We start from the raw sequence: 22,085 nt of genomic DNA, 5'->3' as shown, positions 1-22,085 counted from the left end.
CAAACGCGAGATCTTGATCCAGTCGCCAACAAAGGTCTGCTCGGAACCCAGAGATTGAAGTAGGCGGGGGATGGCTAAGAAGCCGGTACGCTTGACGTCCTTGCTGACTGGATACAGACAGAAGGGAGAAGGCCGAGCCAGGGCCGGCTCTTCCGCCCCGACAGAAGGTGACTCCGTAATTCTGGACACGACCACGGAGGACATCGACGAGGAGAGCATGCTAAAGGTTGCTGCGTCGCAGCCACACGCTGCACTGCCCCCATCTGACGCAAAGAAACGCAGCGTGGCGGACGTGCTGATGGGCAATCGCCAACAGGGAACCAGGGAAGTGATTACGATAGAGGACCAGGACGCACTAGCGCCTGCCACGCCGAGCGCCCAGGCTGGCGCCAGGCGCGCGCCCGCCGGTACAACGCTGAAGGAAGTTCTGACAGGCTGTGAGAAGCGCCGGAAGGTTGAGCCCGCGGAGAGCGCTGATAAAGAACAGCAGGCCCGGCTTAGGTTCGAGCAGGCGCACGAGAATCTGATGCGCTCGCTGACCAATACCAAGAAGACCAAGGCAAAGGATCTATTCAGCCATTTTCCGAAAAAGGAGCTGGCCAGGTTTCCGGAAGCGGGCTCCGCGCCGCCCGCAGACGGCGGGCCCCATCGTCCACTGAAGCGGCGCCACGAGGTTTCGGGTCTATCTGAGCTGACAGCACCATGGCCAGGGCAGCAGCTCATTGCGGACGCAGAGGCAATCCCAGCACGGACCCTATCTCTGGGAGTGAACAGGCTATCTTCTCCATGCACGCTGTTGCTGGATGAGCAGGACTATGCAGGACTGAATAAGAGGCATGACAACACGGGCTCTTGCTTTCAGTCTGTTGTATTCCCGGAGGATTATGAAGCCCCACGAACTCTCTGGACGGAACGATTTAAGCCAAAACGTCTGGATGATGTAGTCATTGCTACAAAAGTCAAGAAAGCTGTCGCCAACTGGGTCGCGAGTGCCTTCCAAAAACTACGACGGCCTACTTCACGGTCAGTCTTACTGCAGCGCTCACTGGCTGCCTCAGAGGACATTAGAGAATTCATAATCGAAGGCGACGATGACATGACTGACGAGGGAAGAACAATGGAGGAATTTGTTCCTTTGATGATACTCTACGGGGAAACCGGCAAGTCCACCCTGCTTGATGTCATTATGAATGAGCTTGGGGGAGAAATATATGAGATCAATACAAGTGCAAACCGGGGTAGGAAGAACATATGGGAGAATATCAAGGAATTTTCCACTACACATTTTGTAAAGAACACTGGATCCAAAGGTCTGATAGTCTTCGACGATGTGGATGTATTATTTAATGAACGCGATCGATTCTTCTGGTCAGCGGTCGAAAAGACACTGCTTATCAGCAGGCGCCCCATTGTGCTGACCTGCCATGATTTTAGAAATATACCGATGAATCTGGTTCAAATAGCGAAAGACCAAGAGTCCTTCTTTCACGTGCGGAAAGTCAAGACCGAATACATCACGAAATACTTGAAGTCATCACTATCTTCCATCAATGTCGGTGTACCTGATGATGAGTTGGATAGAATAGTGAAAGACTCACATCGCGACATCCGACAATGTATGCTGCAACTGCAATGGCTATGTACCAGGCCTGCAAAAAAGCTACAGAACGCCGACAAGCACATCCCACAGCCAACAACGCTGGAGGCCTACGCGACTAATGCAGATATCCTCTCCCAGGTTGACATACTTCAAACCGGTACCGCCAACCGGTCTCTATTTCAACACGAACTGGACAAGACTCTGCTAACGCCGGAAGCAGTAGGTCTCTCTAACAGCGATGACGAAGAACAATTGAAGCACGATTACTTAGTTGACTACAAAACACACCTGGTGGACCAAACACGATCCCCTCTGATGCCATATGAATCAAACATTGCGAAATACATGATGGCACAAATATGGGATGACCGAAATCACAGCCTGTTGCCAACAAATAAGTTCTACTCAGAGTTTGTATATGCAGCAATGCGCTTTATTTCTTCTATCGTTAAGAATCGGGCCACCTCAGATGGCGGGAGTGGTTCTAGGGTCACCAGAAGTGCTAGAAAGTCCAGTTATTTCACCGGGGAACGAGATTACGCGGATGACGATGAGGACTGCCAGCAAGCGTACTTGAACTTTATTATTTTGCATACGAGAACCACCACATGTAGATATTTTATCCCACTTTTCCATCTGTTCGCGAAGATGAGTCAAGAGGTCAGGGACCACAATGTAGAAGTCTACCACCAATCAAAATCAGCATTTGACCCCGAGGGCACCATGAGTGCGGAAGATTTGGTGACGCAAATGCTGATTCACGGGGCATTCAAGGGCCTCTACTTCAACGGTTCCCCACAGAAGATCCTAGAACTATGGGAATCGCAAAAGAAATAGCAGACTTCTCGTCAGAGAATAGTATGTAGAATCACATAATAACCAAACGGGAATAAAGCCTGCCGCCTTTGAAGTTGGACAGCGCACGATGCTTATTGTCGACCGCCTGTAGCACACGCCATGCCTCTTCAATATGCTTTGGTTTTAAAGGATTGACCAAGTTGTCTGGGCCATCAAACAACCTCTTCTTGCGTTTCCGAGTGTCGATAGTCATGCCATCCAGCGCCGGTTGGAGATTTTTGTCCTTTTCGCTTTTGAGCATCTCCTCGCGTTTCTTGATCTTCAGGGCCGCCTCCGTGAGAGAACACACGATCTCAAAAGTGAGGAACCCTAGAATATCCACCACATCATCGTGCGGCTTGCCGTCCACCAACTGGGAGATCCCGGACCAGTCCTTGAACCTCTTGCCCTTTCTGAACGTGAAACTGGCTTGCCGGCAGTCGGACCAGTGCACATACTCCTCCTTAGTCATATCACGTGTCCGGTCGTCCGCCATCTTTAGGCGCTTAAGTGTGGCCATGTTCGCTTCCCGCTCGTCCTCGTCGAGATCGTCGTCTTCGTTGTGCTCCAATGGCTGCTCATTAAACATGAACTGCAATTCCCACGGAAGCTTCATGGATGACTTCTTGACCTTCATCATCGCTCCCGCATCCTTCTCCTTCTTCTCATCTTCTTCCGCAGGGCCTGCTGGCCCCGCACCTGCCGCCGTGCCGCTGGCACCCGCTGCCTGCGCCTGGGCATCCTGGTCCTTGGCATTCTTCCGCAGGTCTTTCCATGACAAATACGTCCGCAAACGGTTCACCTTTGCTTTGTCGTGTCTGATCAAAAAAATCACATCCTCAGGTAGGATGCTCTTGCTGTTGCGAGCAAATGCAGTTTTGCTCGCCTGCAGGAGGATTTCAATCACTTGGCCCCTGACGATATCCTCTATTAGCGATGTCGTCTCCACGGGAGGATCGTTGTTCTCCCCGGAGACGAACATCATCTGCTGTATCTCAACCCTATATTTGTAGCTATCCATGTTTGCCCCTGGCACTCTACCCGAGTTCCTAGCTTCCCGTTTAATCCAGCCTTGGCTCTTTGGTCTCAGTGGTTGTTGTTGGCAATTTTTCCGTGACAGTAGCTGTCACATGAAATTGAAGACGTGATGCCAACAGCATCTCAATCTCGATAATTCGTGCCAAGCCGGCAGAGATGCAAGCAATCTTTGACCTGTTCAATCAGGTGCCTCGTGCTACATGGTCGCTGGCGTCATCTCTGAGAGATTCGGGTGCAAAAGAGGCTCGGGTTGTGGAGAATCCCGACAGCGTAGACTTCGATGCTAACCAATTCGACATACGGCATCGCATAGATCTCCGAGGTGTCCTGTATCCGCAGGAACGAAGCGCGCTACTGATCCTAAATCAGGAACTTAGACTAAGCCGCGAGTTCTTGCAGGCATTATGGGACAGCAGCGGGATATGCGTCTGCGCAGATGGCGGAGCGAACCGGCTTCACGACTTCTTCATCGACGAGCGGGAGCGCGCGCAGCACTTGCCCGCTTACATTGTGGGTGATTTGGACTCGCTGCGCGACGACGTGCGTGCGTTCTACGAGGGGCACGGTGTGGTGGTACTCGAGCAGTCAACGCAGTATGCGAGCGATTTGATGAAGAGCGTGCAGGTCAGCTCCCTACACTTCAATCACGAGCCCTTCCGAGCGTGCGCGCGCAAAGGCCGCGTGGATACCCACAATGGAGTGGGCGAGATGATTGCTGCTCGACAGGCTGCCGGTTGGACACCCGAACCGCTCCGTCTGCTGGTTTTGAATGCCATCGACGGTCGGTTCGACCTGACAGTGCATTCTGTCGCGCAGATGTACACACTGCGTGAGCAGCATCCCTACCTGACGCTCTTCTACATCACACCCACGGACCTACTCTTTCTCGTGCCGGCAGATGGTACCTGTGTGTCGTACACATCCGATATGAGAGCCGCGATGTTTGGATGCTGCGGGTTGCTACCGCTAGGGGGCTCGTGCACATTACGGCGCACGTATGGCCTCAAGTGGGACGTGTGCGCGTGGGACACCAGCATTGCTGCGGGGAGGGTGAGCTCCAGCAACTACCTCGTGGGGGACACCGGCTGCTATGTTGACGCTGACAGAGACATACTAATGAGCATTGAGCTGCGATGGAATGGGGTGGACAGATGGTACACCGCCGCGCAGCTTTCCAACCATTCATCCCACGAATGCTAAAATAGCCCAAGTCTATACACTTTCTACGGCTATGCAGCGGTAGGCGGCTACATAGGCATCGTGATACTAAAGTCACGTGGACCCGTATACAGATGAAACTAGCACAGTGGTATCGAGGCCGTGATGTACTAGTCTTGCTATGCTGTATATACGTCTTTATCCAGTTTAGAAAGGTGTCAAGTGCCCTGTTTTGGTTCGTACTCCAACGCCTAGGCCGAGAATTAGAGGTGGTCATATTCTAATGCCTCGAGCCTCACACGGTTTTGATTGGAGAGCGGTGCGCACAATCAGTCAGAGAGGCCAGGTAGACACCATACTCCACCGTAGCCCTAATCGGCTTATCAGAGAAGGTGTAGGAATGTAAGCGCGGTGGGCGCCACTTTCTGCAGCAGATCAAAGCTTTGAGGTCCGCAAACCCGTATTAGTTTGCGGCTATCAGGCCCACAATCTTATCTACGTCCCTCCGCAGACTTAGATCACCAGTATTACAGCGCGAGTGGTTTAGTGGTAAAATCCAAGTTTCCCATACTTGGGCCCCGGGTTCGATTCCCGGCTCGCGCATTTTTTCGCTCCGCTGCTATCTGCGCTTTCTAGATTGTACGACGTCTGTGCCCGCAGGCTTGAAGCGGCGCGGCGCGACGGGAAACACAAAGACGGTAATTCCAGCGGACGGATGTCATTACTCAACACCCAGGCCTAACTAATTAGCTGCGCATCCAGCTATGCGCGTTACCTAATATATACAGATAGTGTGTGCTGCCTGTCACCAGACTTGAGAATTGTATGTAGCTTATAACTGGCACGGTTAAAGGTATAAGTGCACAGGTAGCTTTTATTGTCAACGACTCTCAGTGTTACTGAACACTGCGCAACGAGGTAATATAACCAAATATACGGCCGCGCGAAATAACAATAATCAAATAGCTGAATGCCTGAAATACATCTCGTATTTCTTGTTCATGGCCTCTGGGGCAACGTGACCCACATGGAGTACCTCGGCAGAGCGGTCTCGCAACTCCAGGAGCGGTCTCCCGAGACGCTTGTGGTGTATGCAGCCAAAATGAACCAGGGATACCGGACATATGACGGTATCGATATATGCGGATACAGAGTCGCTAAGGAGATTCAGGAGCAGGTTGCCACCCTCAACTGTCCCGAGACTGGGACAGTGGTAACCAAGTTCTCGATCGTCGGCTACTCGATGGGGGGGTTGATTAGCAGGTACGCTGTGGGCCTACTCTACAGCAACCAATTCTTCAAAAAGCAAGACATAAAGTTGATCAACTTCACCACCTTCTGTTCTCCGCACGTAGGCGTTCTTGCGCCAGGGAAGAATCTAGCCGTGCGGGTGTTCAACTTTGTATGCTCGCTCATACTAGGGAACAGCGGCAGGCAGATGTTCTTGAAGGACCGCATAAAGGCGGCAAACGGCATGCCGCTTATCGTCTTAATGAGCGTGGGTGACTCTATTTTCTACAAAGCTCTCGAACAATTTCAACATCGTTCGTTGTACGCCAATATTGTCAACGACAAACGTACGGCATGGTGGACCTCCGGCATTTCAATGAACGATCCCTTTTTTGACGTGACTGTGACAAACGGCGTGGAAAGGTTCCATTATATCCATCCATATGAGCCCATTGTGATCGATACGTCTCAGCCAATCACAATAACAAGCATCGAAGAGCTGACAGACGATGAGGATCCAAATTTACACGAACCCGGCGACCAGGCAGATCCTCATGAGTTCTATTTCATAAACTACTGGGCCGCGAAGTTGTACCGGTGGTTGGTTGTCCTCATAAATCTAGTAGTTATTGCACCACTATGGATATTATGGTTTATCATTGCAAGCGTTGTGCAGACGATGAATTCAACGTTTAGGGTTACGAGGTTCGTGCACCAGTACTCACATCAGCTCATCCAGGAGTACTTCGACGTGAGTGCTCCGCTAACTCCATGCAGCACACGCTTAATTGCCAGTGCAGAGGAGAAGATATACTCAACAATCGCATCGCCAGTAGAATATGAGCATCAGTTGGAGCAAAGCTTAAACGATCATACTGATACCTTGATAGAGAGCGTCTTCGATGCGATTGAGCGAAAAAACACGTTGACAGCGACGGTTCAAGGCACACCTGTGGGCCATCCTGGGAGTCTAACCATATATATAGATGAGTTGGCGACGAAAAACGTAGAAGACATAGCCACGGACACCGAAGAGCAGCGCGAATTGCTTCGCAACTGCTATCTTGATATGGATTGGAGGCAGAGAAGGATTATTAGCAACCTAAATGGTCTCTCCTGGAAGAAATTCCCAATATATATCCGCGGCACGCCAAGCACACACGCCTGCGCTATTGTCCGCCACAAGGATCCTCATTTTAAAGAAGGCGAGTCTGTGGTAAAACACTGGTCCAACGAAATATTTGCATTCAATTGAACTCTTGGACGTACGCGCTCTTGATTCGCCTTCTATGGAATCTTTTTATGTAAACTCCCTGATAAACGCTTTTTCTAGCTGCTCCACCAGCTCTTTTTGGCTGCTCACAAATGGATTGCATTTGCACTTCACTACCAGACGCCTCACAAGCTGAAAGCAGTTGTCAATGGCCTCCTGCGACACGTTTTCCGTTACGCCGATGACGTACTTCCAGCCAGTCTGCGGCACTAGCTGCCCGTAGACTTTGCAGCCTTCCAGGTCAAACAAGAACTTTCCATGCTGCAGCGGTACACCAGGCACCGTCGTCCAATCGTATAGCTCGCTTTTGAAGCAATCCAGAGAGAGGTTAGATAGCATGTTGTACTTCAGCTCGTTTTCAATGCTGGTCTCGGGAAGGTAGACCATGATGGGTTCCCCATTGGCGTTAATCAGCGAGATAAAGCTTGGGGACAAGGAGCATTCGCCTGCCATCGTCCTGCTGAGCTGCCCTAAACACCTGCACAGCGAAGAAGAAAACCGCGACACCGAGCCAGATCTTTCACCACTGGGCACAGATGCACGGATGTTAGTCCACGTGATTTGGTCCGCCGGCCAGCTACAGCCTCTGTGTGACGATCCACGCGCGTCTGTACCTGGCCCGGTCCAGTGCCCCGGCTATGCATCCCTCTGCTGTTCCAGCTGCTCCAAAAATATCTGGCAAAACTCCTCGATGGCCTCGTTATGGTGTATGCCCCCGTAGCGCAGGGTGTTCAGATAGTCCACCGCCAGCTGCTCCTTCATTTCTGTGCTCATCTGCACATCATCCGTCCCGGTGACGCCGTTTCCAACGGTCAGGATCCTGTACACGCGATGCAGGTGATACTTCACTGTGTTATGCCGCAGTAGCTCTCGTAGTCGGTCACTACTCTGGAATAGCCGGTCCAGGTGGGGTGATGCCAGCTTTGGAGCGTCGGCAGGCGGCGCTGAAGTCGCGGGCGGTTGCTCGGTCGCCGTTATCGCCTGCTCTTCATGCACATGCTTTTCTTCATTCTTGTAGCAGGCCAAGGAACAGTACTGTACACCACATTTGGGGCACTTGTACCGTGAGGCACTCTCCCGGCAAATCTCGCACTTCATTACTCTGTCTCTCTTGTTTCATGGGGTGGTGCTTAACTATCAAGGCGCACCCGATGAGCTTTCGACATGTATGGGACGTTTCTTTTGTTAGGGCTTCCGGACAGCATGACCGAATTAGTACTTATGTACTCCCCAGATCTCTAGCCATACGGAGCTGAGCTGAATGAGCCAATAACACGATTGCGATGGGAGTCGCGAAGTATACCAAGTGGGGTCTTCAGCTTCGAAGAGCATTCCACGGGGGGTTCAAACTTGTGGATATAGAAGCTAGAGAGCCAGTCAAATGCGCATGCGAGAGTGAAGTGGCCAGTTACAACGGCGCTCTGCCTCCCGACTGTCGCCTGGACACATCCATCCCGCTTCCAAGTAAGCCACCTGCATACAGTAAGCATGTATTGTTGGTCTCTCCTCGTGCCGACGCATGGGTGGCCGATTGGCAGTCCAAGCTCGAACTGAACCCGCACTGGCCCTACAATGCTGTCAGTACTTTTAAGCGTGCTCTAAGAACAGCCTACCGCGGGGACGGTATTCTGGTCAATGCGGTCTGTTTTCAGGGGAGCACACTTCTCCCGAAACTGCGGCATGGCCATGCCCAGTTTCTGGTTTTGCCAGAGTTCCAAGTCTACGACGTCTACCAAGACTCTATTGAGGAGTTTGCATACTTCATAGGCGGGGGTAAGGGTAAGGAGGCTCCTTCCCGGTTAGGATTCCTCGATTATGCTGAAGGCTCGGGTAACCAGGCTGCCCGTAGGGAGCAGGGTCCCGGATGCGCTGCTGCTGGACCCATCTTTCAAGGGCAGCCGTTCAATAGAAACTTACTTCTGGTATGTGGCCACCTTCAGCGCGATGCCAGGTGCGGCCTAATTGCCCCTGAGCTGGTAGACGCCCTAAAAGGAGAGCCGTACCTTGCCGAAACCGAGATTGGCATAGTATCGCACATCGGCGGCCACAAACTTGCTGGAAATCTCATATACTACAGTCGGGCGGATCCAAGCCATGTAGATAAGCCTCTAGTTGATGCGCTGTGGTTTGGAAAAGTGCTTCCGGCCATGATACCAACGTTAGTGGATGCACTTTCTCAAAAGAAGATCGTCAGTGCGAATTACAGAGGCGGGATATCATTCTAAATGTACTTATGGATACAAATATAAATTATGTTAGTTAAAGCAACGGACTAAGAATATTACATACAGTTGGTGCGCATATCGTTAATACGCCTTTCTATCTCCTGCACAGAACGGTTGTCAACGCGAGCGGCCAAGAAGTTCTTTTCGCTAGGGTACAGTTCTAAGAACTGCTCGCATAGATCGCCGTCTGTCACATGCCTTACAGGATTATAGTAGCTGCGGTACATCATGGCATCCCTCCCCACTAGAGAATAAGCGCCTTCCGGTATCTTCCGTTTCTTTTGGACAGAGGGAAACCTTCTATCAATTACTGAGCCTTCTTCGTCAGCTCCGTCATTCAGCTCACTAGTATCGTTCAGGCGGTTTTCCTGGTCAAGGTAAAACAGATGGTCAGCATCTCTCATTGCTTGCTCTAACAAATCAAAAAACTCGATTTCTCGTCTGGTAATCAGGGGAATCAGGTATCCAATGGTGCCTTGTAGGCCAGCATACAATATACTGGCCCTATCGGCCATCTGTGGTGACGCAATCAAGTGAAATGACATTGGAATATCATTGATATAGAAGTGGTTTAGTAGCTGCCATTTGAAAACGCATTCTCGGATATTACTGGGGATACCAGTATTTAAGGTCAATAGATAGCTATCCACGCCCTCTTTTATTAGCCGGTCATATTCCAAAGGTAAACGTAGTAACCATATATTCCCAAATCTATCTCCTCCAATAACAGTGCACTCATCCACAAATTTAACTACAGTTACATGTCTTTTTGTCACATCATCGGCAACAGGAATAAACTGGTTTTTCCTCTCATCAAAGTGAAGCAGTGTAACCGATTCATGGATATCTCCCACGGCAACTCTTGTTCCATTCCACTGGTCTAATGCGACTATTTTGGTTATTGATGTCGGGAGGTAGCTGATTGACTTCTTCAGTAATTGTTTCTTCCCCAAGCCATACAATACTACAGCATTCGCCAATGGGACTAACAGCTTATCGTGGAACGGACACATCGCATGAATGGTGGAGCCCGCTACGGTATCATGCAATGCTAACAGTTCAAACCTCCGGTTGTTAGCAGCTTTGGTTATGCGTATCACAAATGTCTTCAACACGCCGTTCACTGTCGATATAACTAAATGCTTCATATCAAGGCCAAATCGCGCAATAGTGGCGGTACTTGGACGGCAGTCCGGTATCAGTTGAAACGCCTCTGTGGAATTTTCATGCTTGTAACTGATACCTTGTTTAAACAAGCTTACCCTGCATGAGTTCTCAACTTCATTATATTCACAATAGTAGAATAGTTTTATATCATCAGGATCTGGGATGATGAGTTTCCCTATACTGGAATTTACCTTCTGCTTCTCTTCTAGTAAAGCATCCGGGTCCTTTTCGTCGTTTTCGAGTTCATTCCCATTAACGCTATCCTCCGAATCTGGAAGTGCTAGGCTGCTCTCTTGGAACCAACAATCATTATTGCGAAACGTGCCAATTCTGCCGATGACCAGAAACCCCGCTGAACTAATAGAGCAGCATCCATTGCGTTGAATTTCGTTTGAGGTAAATTGAGCAACTCTCTTCAAACTCTGGTCGTTAAGTAACGGCCGAATAAACAGGGAGGAATCCAGTTCATAACTAATCCAGGTTTTTCCTGAGTGTAGAACAACGCACGGGACAAGGCGAGAATGTGGTCCCCCCAGACTCTCTTCATCATCCTGTTCTTCTTCCTCTTCTCCCTCATCATCCACCTCCTCATTGATATAAGGATTCATATCCAGTAATAGCGATATTTCAACCGGTTTGGTGCCCAAGTACTTCGTTCTCACATCAAAGAGTTCGCCAGTGTTCCTGTCTAATTTTGACCGAACATATACGCCAGAGTCTAGGCCTATATGTAAGCAGAGCGATCCACCGGATGAAGCAAGTTGTAGCGACGAAGCAGGTGAAACCAAAACTTGCATTGATACCACTTCTAGAAAGTTTGCCTGATCCTGTACTTTCAAACTGTAGACTTTAACAGTTGAATCAACAGACGCAATGATCATATAGTCAGATCTATTCCCGTTGCCAATCGCAAGAGCAGTGATCCGCTCTTCGACTTCAATCCGATCCTGCAGCTCGTTCAGGCTTTCGTTAGATCCTATCTCAAAGTACACAACTTCGTTGTTGGATAGTGCAAGTATCAGTTGCGTGCTATTGGAGGATGCCTTCAGGATACAAATACCCGCAGGAGGGAACCATTCCAGCTTGGATTCATAACTTTCATCACGATTCTCGATGATGTGCACCATCTTATTTTCGGTCACCTGTATGATCGATTGCCCGCCCATGTGTGCGATCAGAACTGTCTTATCCTGCGCGATAACAAACGGGTTATGCGGCAACTCTAGCTCTTCTACCGTTCCCGCTGCTATCTTCAGTATCATAGTCGACTCCTGAAGTGCTATGAAAAGCAATTTATGGAACCGGGAACCGTTTGTTGCTACAGTCCATATGTCAAGTGGCGCTGCTGGCAGTGGGGAGGATATTATGTCCATAAAATTAACACCGGCCGTGAAAAGTCGCACGTCGCCGAGCGTGCTCGTGGCGATAGTAAGTGGCACTCTCTCTGTCAGTTGGGAAGAAAGAATGGGATTTACTAGTGCGAGTTTGTCTGCGACCAATAAATTCTTCAAGACAGTTCGAGGTTCTATAATCAGCCTGCGGCCTGGCATGACCGAAGTCAGCATTGATTCTTCTTCATCATCTAGGTTTTCGAATTGGTATAGATAAGAGTTTCCATATTCAGAATTAGCAAACATATACCCGTGCTTGAAAATGTGGAGATTCTGGGCCTGTGGAATGGTGTCAAAGTACGAGATCGTCACGACGGGCGACGCAGTCTTCTCATCAGGCAATATCTTTACCTTATATAAATCCCCGTGATTCGATTGCAACAGCATGAAGAAATCTCTTTTGAGCTTCTGCACAGTTCCTGCGGTTATTATTGTTTTTTGGCTCAGCTTGCGAGTGGGAATCTGGACATTTATATCGTACCTGCCTCTTAAGTCTTTTAAGGAAACGTAATTATCAAAGCCCATCAGGACAAAAGGAACAATTGCATCGGGGTCGCCATCATCAGGACCGCCCGCCTTCGTATTTATACCGTACTGCTCCAGGTCCGGCACGCTCATGATAAAGTTGGCGCTGCCGTCGCCAAGTTCGAAGTCCGCAACTTTGGCCATGTGATTCAGCCCCAGGTCAAGCATGTAGAAGAATAAGTACTTCGCGCCGTCCGCTAAGTCGATCTCCAGAGATGCAAATATAGGATTGTCAAACGCCACGTCGCAGGCCGCCGTCTGCATCGTGACGTAATTAGGCCTGTTCGCTTCCAACGGCGACGACACCTGCAGCTCTCCCTGCTTCACGTCCATCAGGTAGCACACCTTGTTGCGCTCCATCGCCGACAGCAGCACGCACCGGCCCTGCGGGTCCACTGAGACGTGCGCCTGCGGCGACAGCCGGCGCACGCCCGACCGGCTCAGCGGCTCATTGAACAGCGCCTCAAGCCGCACGCGCCCCCCCTCGTACTTGAACCGCAAAACGGACATCTTCCCTGAGTCTCCCACCACTATCAGCACGCTCCGCCCGTCCGCCACAACGCTGCTCAAACCCGTGATCGTCCCGAACACCGTCCGCGTGAACAGCCTACGCAGCCTGCCCTCCTCCACATCGTACAGCTCCACCTGCGTCTGCGTCGCCATGCAGATCTGCAGCTGCTTGCGCCACTTGCTGCCTTTCTTCCCGCCCTCGACACTCCCGCCCTGTGCACGAATGTGGTGATGTCGATAATCCACGAAGTGCCCTATACATGAATGCACATAATTCCGTTGTTTTTGCAGAGAAACATGGTATAGGTGCAATTCTTCTTTCTCGTTCATTTATGCGCCTGTTACAACCCGCAACTGCCACGCTGCTTGATCCTCGCCATCCCGATGACCTTACGCTCAAGTAATGGTCCTGAGCATTGGCAGGGAACCGGTGATACCCATATGCAGGTCACATCGTACGGTGTATGGGTGTATGGGTGTTGTGGGGCAGTCTTGAGACTGGCTATTGCACCTTTCACTTTAAACTTCACCAAGTTGCAATTCCTTCAATAGGGGTCAAAGGGCATTCTAGATAGCTACTAGAGGCGCGGTTGACTGAGTAATAGTGGCGGCAGACAAGTGGACCGATGGAAATTTACGTGAGGCTCAACGACGACCTGGAGAGGGACTATGCGTTCCAGATCGAGAAGGACGACACGTTCGAGAGCAAGCTGATGAAGCTGTTTGACCGCAAAGAGGGACTCGCGCGGTACATGGTACTGCGGCCCTCGGTTTTCTACAAGGACGTGCCACGGGGGCTGTGCAAGTCGACGCATCCGGGGTTTCTGACGGAGCAGGGCTGTCTGCTGTTCGACTACAACGCGAACAAGGAGCAGCATCTGCAGCCTCTGGAGCTGCGGGAGAAGAAGGTGTGGGAGCAGATGTGGCCGGGGCAGCTGGTGGTGCCGCAGTACGAGAAGTCGTGGGCGACCATTCTGGGTTTTGCGGCGCTGATGCTGGCGTGGCTGTACACGGACCTGCCGGACGTGGTGTCGCCGACGCCGGGTATCTGCTTCACGAACCAGCTGTCGCGGATGTTCATGTACCTTGCGCAGACGCACGGGTACCCGCATGTGGCTGCGAAGCTGGCCGAGGAAATCCAGGTGAACTCGACGGGCCTGTTGGCGCAGTGGCTGTTCTTCACGCTGCACGTGGTGAAGGTGGCGCTGATCGCGCTGTTCTTCTACTCGGGGCTCATCAACCCCATCTCGTTGAACCCGGTGAAAGTCTACTCTGCCAGGCAGGCGTTCACTGCGGGAAGCAACAAGGAGCTGGCGGAAGTCTTGCGGTCGTTCGGATGGATTGGCGCGAAGCGCGCCACCTACGACGACTACAGGGACACCTACTACCAGGCGGCCATTGACAAGGCAGGGGGGACAGTGGCGGCGTACAAGAGTGGTATTTTGAAGAAGGCGTCTGACCCTGGCGTGGCCTTGTCTGCGGGCGAGGGGTTCCAGACCCCGCTCGAGAACCGCTTCAGGGAGAATACCTTCAAGACTATGGAAGAACGCCGGAAGTTTGTCTTGTCAGAAGACTATTTTGTACAACTGGAGAAGGATCTCAAAAATAACATTGAGAAGTGCAACGGCGACGTCGCGAAGGTCAATGCCGAAATTCGGCGCTTCAGGAAGTTTGGCTTCTTCGATGCTGGAGAGGAATTGCAGCGTCTCGTCCAGTTGAGAAAGGAGGTCGTTCCATCCCGCGAATCCAACGAGGACAAAAAAGAGAAGAAGACCATTTGATAAAGTTTGCAGATTTGTTGCCGCGTTGTGCATGCTGTGCTTTATCCGCAGAGCCTTTTGGGCCAGTTAATACTGTCCTGTACCTTTCTGATAGCGGGCCACGGGCCTTCTGGCATGGTGTGCGGCCGTAGTGATATTTTTTAAATATGAAGACAATTGCATATGCCTTGTCGCTTCTGATAACTGAGCGGCGTTACGGGCGAAGGTTATGCTTATTGGGTAATAACTTTTACCGTGTGCCACACGGTGTCATCGCCAAAATGCCGATAGTCGCCCATGTAGCGGTTGGAAGGCCCCATAGCATAGTTAGCCGTGCATGGTACCCCGCAAATACCATACGAGGCTTCATGCACCTTTTCTGGCCTTATTCGGTTTGCATTGAGGCCTTCTTTTCATCACCCTTCTTCGCCAAGGCGATGGTGTTACTGTAAATTACGAAATATTTCAGGTGGACGAAATAACATACATAAGACCGACCGCTACACAACAGCCATGAGGAATGTTATACTGTGGTTCCCTAGGCTTATGATGCAGAGTAGGTGGCGTATAGTTAACTAATGCAAAGTCTGTATTCTCCAAGCAATTTATACAGTGGATTTAACTATTACTGGTTCGACAGTGAAGTGGATTTCGCCAACCAGGACCTCGAGTTAAGGGTATTAACGAATCCTTATGACAACGTGACACCACAGTTGGATTTGGAAACAGCTTTAGAAAAGCTCAACAGCCCAAAGAAAGACTTTGAAACAGTACTGATCGATAAAAAGTTAAATTTCATTTGGAAAGTTACTCGGCGTATTAAGAAATTAGTTCGGTTTGACACTTCTGATGCTCGGAGAGTGCTGAAAGAATGGCACTCCGCAATGATGGACGCCGAATCGGATTCTGAAACTTCAAGTGAAGCCAGTAAAGTGGCGGATATCTTCACCTATGATCAGTTCAAAGAGGTGCATAGTTTTCTGCCACAGGCCTCTGCCACGTCAGAGGACTTCAACATCCTCAGTCTGGAGCGCGGGCAGTTTGGGATTGAGACTAAGTACCAGATGTTTGACGAGCAGAAGGGACAATGTATGGGTATTGTAGCTCGAACGATCGGCTTAGACGAAGTCGCGCTCAAAAAGTCGAACCAAATCCCGGGTTGGCTCGGATTCAAGCGTGTGGGCGACATTAGAAATACTGGGAAACTCATATGCGAAGACCATGACTGCTCAAAGGAAACTATGCTATGCAAATCGTCGGAGCAAGTTGTATCTGATCCAAGCTCCGACGAAGCATCAAGCGTTTTTTCAACGGTCAATAGACATTCTCTAGACGGGGGTGCCTTTACTGACGCAAGGTACCAACCAATCGAATTTCTTCCCGCCATACCTGGTCCAAACAAAATCGACAAGTACGATGAAGCCGATACGCATCCCTCTGTTCCGACGTATTGCGACTCAGACTACAAGATGCTCCGCCGTTCGCTATACGAACCGCGACTATGCTACTACTCTCTCCATGAAGGTGTTCACTTTGTCACACCCCGGTTTCTGCCTGGTCACCAAAACCCTAATAAGAGAAATCATGATTATTTCCTGATAGCTGTAGACAATTGCCGGTTTGAAAATCTTACGCCTACCCAAAAGTGCCAGGCTCTGTTTACGATGTGGAAATCTACAAGGCATTATTTTGAAATAAACAGCGTGCCAGTTGAGACTCTAATAGGCCATGAGAACAGTGTAGCTGAAATTACCAAATTATATGGGAACTTAAAGGATGCGGCACCTATGTCAGCATTAAATGCAAACGCAGAAAAACCTCCGAGGGCGCCAAGAGCTGTTCGGCGTAGGAATACCAGTGTCAGTAATATAATGCAAAAGCTGTTAAAGAACATTCATAAGAGAAGGAATATTTAAGTCCGTACATTATAGTAACTGTGTACAGCCTCTCTGTTATAATAGTAAACTTACTTCTACTAAATTTACTTCAAGTGAGCTTGGCCTCGGCCACTTTTACATGCGATTGTTCACTTAGCTACACAATTGAGAATTGTCTGCTGGAAGTAACTTTCCATATTGAAATGTTTTTGGCCACTAGACAAAAATAATAAAATAACGTTCCGTACGGGACTCGAACCCGCAATCTTCTCCTTAGGAGGGAGACGCGTTACCATTACGCCAACGAAACTGTTATATGCTCTTGTTTGGCATTTAATATACTCCAAATATATAAACAATATGTGCACGCAAGTTTTAATAGTTTAGTAGACTGCACAGAATATCCGGATATTACTACAGAACTCAAAAAATTTACTAAGGAACTGCACTCGTCGTCCCCGACTTTCTTCCGAAAGAAATAGATGCACGCATGCGGCGAAAAGTTTGTTGCAAATAACATAGTGCCAGGCACCGCAGCGGGAACACCGTACAGGCTTTGCATATTTACTTGCAATTACCGCTTTAGGTGCGCCCAGGATATTTTGTACAGTTTTAAAATGTCAGTATGCTAATATCTGACCTTTATTGTCCGCATACTATCTTTTACAATCTTTGCTCATGATATGTCCAAGTAAATATAATACAAATAGTCCACTCGGGAAGTTTTTATAGTGTCTTATCCCTAGTGCCTTGAAGGAGCGTGTCTTGCGTGCGACTGCACTGGGAATTTTGGATACTATCTTCACGCGGAGGATAACCAAATTGTGGTTGGTCTGTCTGAAGTTGAAAGTAAGGTTCATCAGGAGTAGTTATATGCTGGAAGCGCGTGCCAGTTCCTCTTTGATCGTCACGACTATTTGGCTGTCCTATAGCATGGCCGGCTACGTGCTCACCGTCGTCGTGAGGGTAGGGCATCACGCGGGACTTCCTTCTTTTCGGTATTGCTAGTTCACCGGAATCTCGCTGACTGGCCGCCATTGCAGGATTTTCCACGAGAGATCCAGTGCTGGCATTTTTACTATCCATTCCTGTAACATAGTAGCTGGGAATCGTATTCACAGATTGCTCAGATGGATAAGAGCCTAGGTAGGCAAAGCGAGGTGCGGAAACGGGCTGTACAAGTAGCGTTCTCGAGGAATTGGAAAAGTTCCGCCCCGTGAAGGGGGACGACCCAGACCTAGGCATATACATGGATTCTAGTGATGTCATATGCTCAATTGGCGGCCTAGTACGTTGTGTGGCCAGGGAATCCATAGTTTCCCTTTGAAGCAAAGAAGGCCGAAGCGGTTGGTGTGCTGAGCTTAATTCATGTTTCTGCACGTTTGGACGATTATGAGCAGAAGAGAGAGATGCATCGCTGGCACTCATGGAAGGATGCGCGTAAAATCTTCTCTGCAGCATCTGGCCTTGGTTATCGATTACTGATGTCATATGAACCGGCGCTGGGGCCTCCGGAGCAGACGGGATATCCTCAATAGAGACTACGCGGTTCTGTTTATAAGCCATGCCATGTTGGGAGTCAAGCGGTGTGGAATAGCTTGTCGGGTCGTGGAACGGGTTAGATTCCAAGTCCCTTTGGGGCAAGCGGATGCTGCTTTTGGATGGCACCAGAGTCGCACTATCGAGCTGATATAGCTCAACGTCAGTAGAAGAAGCCTTGAGCAGTTCTTTCTCCGTACGTTTCTTTTCAAGTTTGGCCCTGTATTTCTTGACCAGATGATCGACCCTGCGACTTACTGTGATGCAGACATATTGCTTCAGGCCACTTGTCGATTTGGAAAATATTTTGTAGTAAATATATGGCGAGAGGAGCAGTGCACATAAGAGCTTTAGTATGAAGATGACCCAAATAGTGAATGATACCAACATTGAGCTTAATATAAGCGCCTCCTGCCGGTTATGCTCTGCGAGTGTTCTTAGCCGGTTCACAAGACCATCGAGCTGTTCCAGCTCAATTAAATTATCCTGATGCACTGTCAGTAAGACAGACCACAGCGTAAGCCCATTGAGAACTTGACGCGGGCTATCGATGAGAAGCAGAGTCATGCAGTCATTCAGCTCAAAAAATGTGAAAAATGCCATCTTCTGGAACGCACCCTTCGGAGTGACCCTGTTGTACACACAGAAAATCCTGTACTGCGTAATGGAGAAGAGTGTGCGTGCCACGTGATTAACGTATGTCAGCGAGATATTATTCGTCCTGTAGATCCGAATGCCATTCACAAAGCTTACCGCGGCCAGAAGAAATGACGCAATCACCGACCCCACAAAAATCCACTTCGTGATGTGGAATGGCACATACAGCGGCACCACCTCGTTTTCTCTGGTCTTATATGCCAGCATCTTCACAAAGGTATATAGGTCCGACCCCATTGAGGCGGTTCTCAGCAGCGTCAGCCCCCACAAACCAAACACATACTTCAGCAGCGTACCACACTTGTAGTTTGTGAACAGGTCGAGGTCCAGCTGGCTGAACGTCTTGTCGTTCAACGCACGTTTCCACCCACTGTTAAACATAGTGTGTTCACGAGTAAGGCTACGGGTTACTGCACGGTGCGTCAGTGGTATGAGTTTATAGCTAGCTGTCCTATATTACCTCTTTTAGGCTGCTCTATATCCGACGCAGTCCACGTAACGGTGATCTATCTGTATCTGGGGCAATTTATAGGGAACAGACATGCAACTTGCGCATGCGTCTAGAATCATATTCCTTTCTGAAACGGCACTGAAACGTCTAGCCTTCAGACATCGGGTTTCAGCCTCGAGATTGATCGGAGACCGGGTAACATCATATCACGTGAGTTACGTCATCGAGGACGATTTGAATACGTAATCGCCCCTTTATGCTACAACAAGCTCCAGGCGTTGGTGCGCTCAAGGCCAGCATCAGTTCACCGGGGAAGCGGACCTTGGAACGCCGAAGAGGGTATAGTGCTCGAGCAGTTACAACGGAGCGTGCCGGGTGCGTGTTTGCAGAAGTTACAGAGGCAGGTGCTAGGTAGGCGGCGAGTAAATGTCGAAACGCAAGTCGCCGCACGACTTCCTCTTCAGAGAAGAGCTAGGGCATGGGTCGTACTCAACGGTGTACCGAGTGGTAGAGAGGTCAAGCCAGCACCAATATGCGATCAAGATATGCTCTAAACGGCACATTATCGGCGAGAACAAGGTCAAGTACGTGACTATCGAGAAAAACACTCTGAACCTGCTGGGCCAGGCGAACCACCCGGGGATCATCAAGCTGTACTACACGTTCCATGACCAAGAGAACCTGTACTTTGTGATGGACCTGGCGCCCGGAGGCGAGCTGCTGCAGCTGCTGCGCCGGCAGCGGGTGTTCAGTGAGGCATGGGCGCGGCACTACATGTGCCAGCTGGTGGACACGGTGGAGTACATTCACTCGATGGGGGTCATACACCGGGACCTGAAGCCAGAAAATGTGCTGCTGGATAAGGAGGGTCGTCTCATGATTGCTGACTTTGGGGCTGCATATACGGTGGGGCAGTCAGACGCCGGAAGCGATGGGGACAAGCCTGCTACCTCGTTTGTTGGAACGGCAGAGTACGTCTCACCAGAGCTGCTGCTCGAGAATAAATCGTACTACAGTTCTGACGTATGGGCTCTGGGCTGCATGCTGTATCAGTTTTTGCAGGGCACCCCGCCGTTCCGTGGTCAAAACGAGATGGAGACTTTCGAGCAGATTGTCAACCTAGACTACACCTGGCGGATACCGGCAAACCCACTAGCGGCTGGCCTTGTTTCAAAAATACTGGTGCTGGACCCATCGCAGCGATATACGCTTGAGCAAATAAAGAAACACAAATGGTTTTCTGGTGTAGATTGGAACAATAAAGAGAAGATATGGCGGGGATCTTGGACGATAGCGTCAGAATCGACACCACGGCCGCGAGTGGGCTACAAGTCGCGAGAGTTATTGGATACGCCGATAAAGAATATTCCAGTAGTGACTCAGAGAAATAAAAAACCAACTAAAATGAACACCACATCTAGTATAGTGGAATGGAGGAAGATGCTGGGCTTGAGCGGCAATGATTTGGGGATTAAGGCCACCTTGGGTGGAAATGGTTTGCCCATTGCCCCTTTCACGCCGACATCTGGCATAACTCCTGATAACAGAGGCGATAATGCAGTTGCGCCTGCGAAAACGAGGGATGCATTTCGCCCCATGAGTAGCCGAGTTATTTCTTCACCGCATAGTAAACCGTCTGGCCGGCCAGCTGCGCTTCCTTTGCCGCTTCAGACGGGCACACCGTCGCATAACGTAGTACAGCAGATAGTGGTCAACACTCCTGGCCGTACAGAGACCAGTTCTCCCTATGTTTCGCCCACTGTCCCAGTAAGGAATGCTATTTGGAAGCAGGATTGGGTACAGCTACATGAAATACCTTACTCTGCGAAGTATTCAGGTCTAACTTTGGCAGGGTTCAGTCAGGTATCGGACACCCTGATTGCGGATCTTATCTCCCATCATGCAAACGAGCTACGGACACTGTCCCGGACAGGCATACTTTCGCTTGACAATACGGGCTATCTATCTTTCATTGAGCAGGGCCGTGCCAGACCTCTGTCGAGGATCATAGACCCTGACTTATCCATATATGAGTACCAGCTGGGACACTCTACAGAAGATGATTTCTTGATACTGGAGAAATACAAGCAGAGTATTTGGATAGTTTGGCCGAACAAACCCACCTCGGCTTCTCGGCGGATTCCTATCAAGGAGACGTGGGCACAAACTCTTTCTAAGTACAAGAAGCAGGTTTCGGATGAGGAAGAATTGTCCGCAAAGTTGAATAGAACGTGTGTTTCATCATGGGGAAGCAGGACTCCTTCACCAACCTACCCAGCCGAAGGCAAGACCCGCGTGGCCGTACAACCGCAGGACATCCCGCTGCCGTCGCCTGCAAAGAGCTCTAGCAATTCTGGTGTCTCCGAGCCAATTAGTAAAATTCCACCTAGGCAGCTCGTCTCTGCGAGCGAACAGAGCCATAAAGCTAAAAGTGAAGCGCATACTAAAAAGGCAAACAGTTATTCATACATTGCCCCTAATGATATGGTTCTGTCTAGTAGTAGGTACGAAGTCTTGAGGACGGCGAGTAATAACGATAGTAAGAGCAATGGCGCGGCCGTAAGCGGCGCCAGCGCAGCATTTAGAACTTTACGGGTGAATAAGTAATTATTAATTTTATAACGCCTTGTAGCATATACGGATACAACATACTATACAAAAGTGGGAAGTTGCTGGCTATAATCCTCGAGAGGTTAATGAATAGTGGCCCAATTCAGGAAGAGTGTGAGTCGGTAAATGTCCCGCGCTGTAGGCTTTTCTATAGATGTCTGAAACTTGGTAGCGATAATACTGCCCTGAAGGTTTTCGAGGCAAGATCAAGTGTCTATCCATCGGTCTAATTCCATG

General features: G+C 49.8%; 12 protein-coding genes and 2 non-coding genes across 14 annotated transcripts; 8 read left to right on the top strand and 6 right to left on the bottom strand.

The window, feature by feature from the left end:
* Positions 1–70: 70 nt before the first annotated feature.
* Positions 71–2,437, top strand: ELG1 (Elg1p; the record flags this gene model as incomplete). The annotated part of the gene is made up of 1 exon (NM_211291.2): positions 71–2,437. The coding sequence occupies one exon, from the start codon at positions 71–73 to the stop codon at positions 2,435–2,437; it is 2,367 nt and encodes a 788-aa protein (NP_985936.2).
* A 31-nt stretch (positions 2,438–2,468) lies between these two features.
* SPT3 (transcriptional regulator SPT3) lies at positions 2,469–3,458 on the bottom strand (the record flags this gene model as incomplete). The annotated part of the gene is made up of 1 exon (NM_211290.1): positions 2,469–3,458. One exon carries the CDS (start codon positions 3,456–3,458, stop codon positions 2,469–2,471), a length of 990 nt encoding a protein of 329 aa, NP_985935.1.
* A 173-nt stretch (positions 3,459–3,631) lies between these two features.
* THI80 (thiamine diphosphokinase) lies at positions 3,632–4,675 on the top strand (the record flags this gene model as incomplete). The annotated part of the gene is made up of 1 exon (NM_211289.1): positions 3,632–4,675. The coding sequence occupies one exon, from the start codon at positions 3,632–3,634 to the stop codon at positions 4,673–4,675; it is 1,044 nt and encodes a 347-aa protein (NP_985934.1).
* A 490-nt stretch (positions 4,676–5,165) lies between these two features.
* On the top strand, positions 5,166–5,236 carry AGOS_t0159. The gene has a single exon. It is a non-coding gene; the product is annotated as a tRNA-Gly (tRNA).
* A 367-nt stretch (positions 5,237–5,603) lies between these two features.
* Positions 5,604–7,118, top strand: AGOS_AFR386C (lipase ROG1 family protein; the record flags this gene model as incomplete). The annotated part of the gene is made up of 1 exon (NM_211288.1): positions 5,604–7,118. The coding sequence occupies one exon, from the start codon at positions 5,604–5,606 to the stop codon at positions 7,116–7,118; it is 1,515 nt and encodes a 504-aa protein (NP_985933.1).
* Positions 7,119–7,163: 45 nt separating this feature from the next.
* TCA17 (Tca17p) lies at positions 7,164–7,589 on the bottom strand (the record flags this gene model as incomplete). The annotated part of the gene is made up of 1 exon (NM_211287.1): positions 7,164–7,589. One exon carries the CDS (start codon positions 7,587–7,589, stop codon positions 7,164–7,166), a length of 426 nt encoding a protein of 141 aa, NP_985932.1.
* A 183-nt stretch (positions 7,590–7,772) lies between these two features.
* HIT1 (Hit1p) lies at positions 7,773–8,234 on the bottom strand (the record flags this gene model as incomplete). Its single annotated transcript, NM_211286.1, has 1 exon — positions 7,773–8,234. The coding sequence occupies one exon, from the start codon at positions 8,232–8,234 to the stop codon at positions 7,773–7,775; it is 462 nt and encodes a 153-aa protein (NP_985931.1).
* A 185-nt stretch (positions 8,235–8,419) lies between these two features.
* AIM32 (Aim32p) lies at positions 8,420–9,361 on the top strand (the record flags this gene model as incomplete). Its single annotated transcript, NM_211285.1, has 1 exon — positions 8,420–9,361. The coding sequence occupies one exon, from the start codon at positions 8,420–8,422 to the stop codon at positions 9,359–9,361; it is 942 nt and encodes a 313-aa protein (NP_985930.1).
* Positions 9,362–9,417: 56 nt separating this feature from the next.
* Positions 9,418–13,284, bottom strand: RSE1 (U2 snRNP complex subunit RSE1; the record flags this gene model as incomplete). The annotated part of the gene is made up of 1 exon (NM_211284.2): positions 9,418–13,284. The coding sequence occupies one exon, from the start codon at positions 13,282–13,284 to the stop codon at positions 9,418–9,420; it is 3,867 nt and encodes a 1,288-aa protein (NP_985929.2).
* Positions 13,285–13,580: 296 nt separating this feature from the next.
* On the top strand, positions 13,581–14,735 carry GSF2 (Gsf2p; the record flags this gene model as incomplete). The annotated part of the gene is made up of 1 exon (NM_211283.1): positions 13,581–14,735. The coding sequence occupies one exon, from the start codon at positions 13,581–13,583 to the stop codon at positions 14,733–14,735; it is 1,155 nt and encodes a 384-aa protein (NP_985928.1).
* A 557-nt stretch (positions 14,736–15,292) lies between these two features.
* Positions 15,293–16,630, top strand: AGOS_AFR380C (AFR380Cp; the record flags this gene model as incomplete). The annotated part of the gene is made up of 1 exon (NM_211282.1): positions 15,293–16,630. One exon carries the CDS (start codon positions 15,293–15,295, stop codon positions 16,628–16,630), a length of 1,338 nt encoding a protein of 445 aa, NP_985927.1.
* A 199-nt stretch (positions 16,631–16,829) lies between these two features.
* On the bottom strand, positions 16,830–16,901 carry AGOS_t0158. Its single transcript has one exon. It is a non-coding gene; the product is annotated as a tRNA-Arg (tRNA).
* A 416-nt stretch (positions 16,902–17,317) lies between these two features.
* On the bottom strand, positions 17,318–19,168 carry KCH1 (Kch1p; the record flags this gene model as incomplete). The annotated part of the gene is made up of 1 exon (NM_211280.2): positions 17,318–19,168. One exon carries the CDS (start codon positions 19,166–19,168, stop codon positions 17,318–17,320), a length of 1,851 nt encoding a protein of 616 aa, NP_985925.2.
* A 496-nt stretch (positions 19,169–19,664) lies between these two features.
* On the top strand, positions 19,665–21,845 carry PKH3 (protein kinase PKH3; the record flags this gene model as incomplete). The annotated part of the gene is made up of 1 exon (NM_211279.1): positions 19,665–21,845. The coding sequence occupies one exon, from the start codon at positions 19,665–19,667 to the stop codon at positions 21,843–21,845; it is 2,181 nt and encodes a 726-aa protein (NP_985924.1).
* Positions 21,846–22,085: the final 240 nt, after the last annotated feature.

This window comes from Eremothecium gossypii, chromosome VI (genome assembly GCF_000091025.4).
Source record: "Eremothecium gossypii ATCC 10895 chromosome VI, complete sequence".
NCBI classification, from domain to species: Eukaryota; Fungi; Ascomycota; class Saccharomycetes; order Saccharomycetales; family Saccharomycetaceae; genus Eremothecium; species Eremothecium gossypii.
This window is presented reverse-complemented; position numbering and strand designations above follow the sequence as displayed.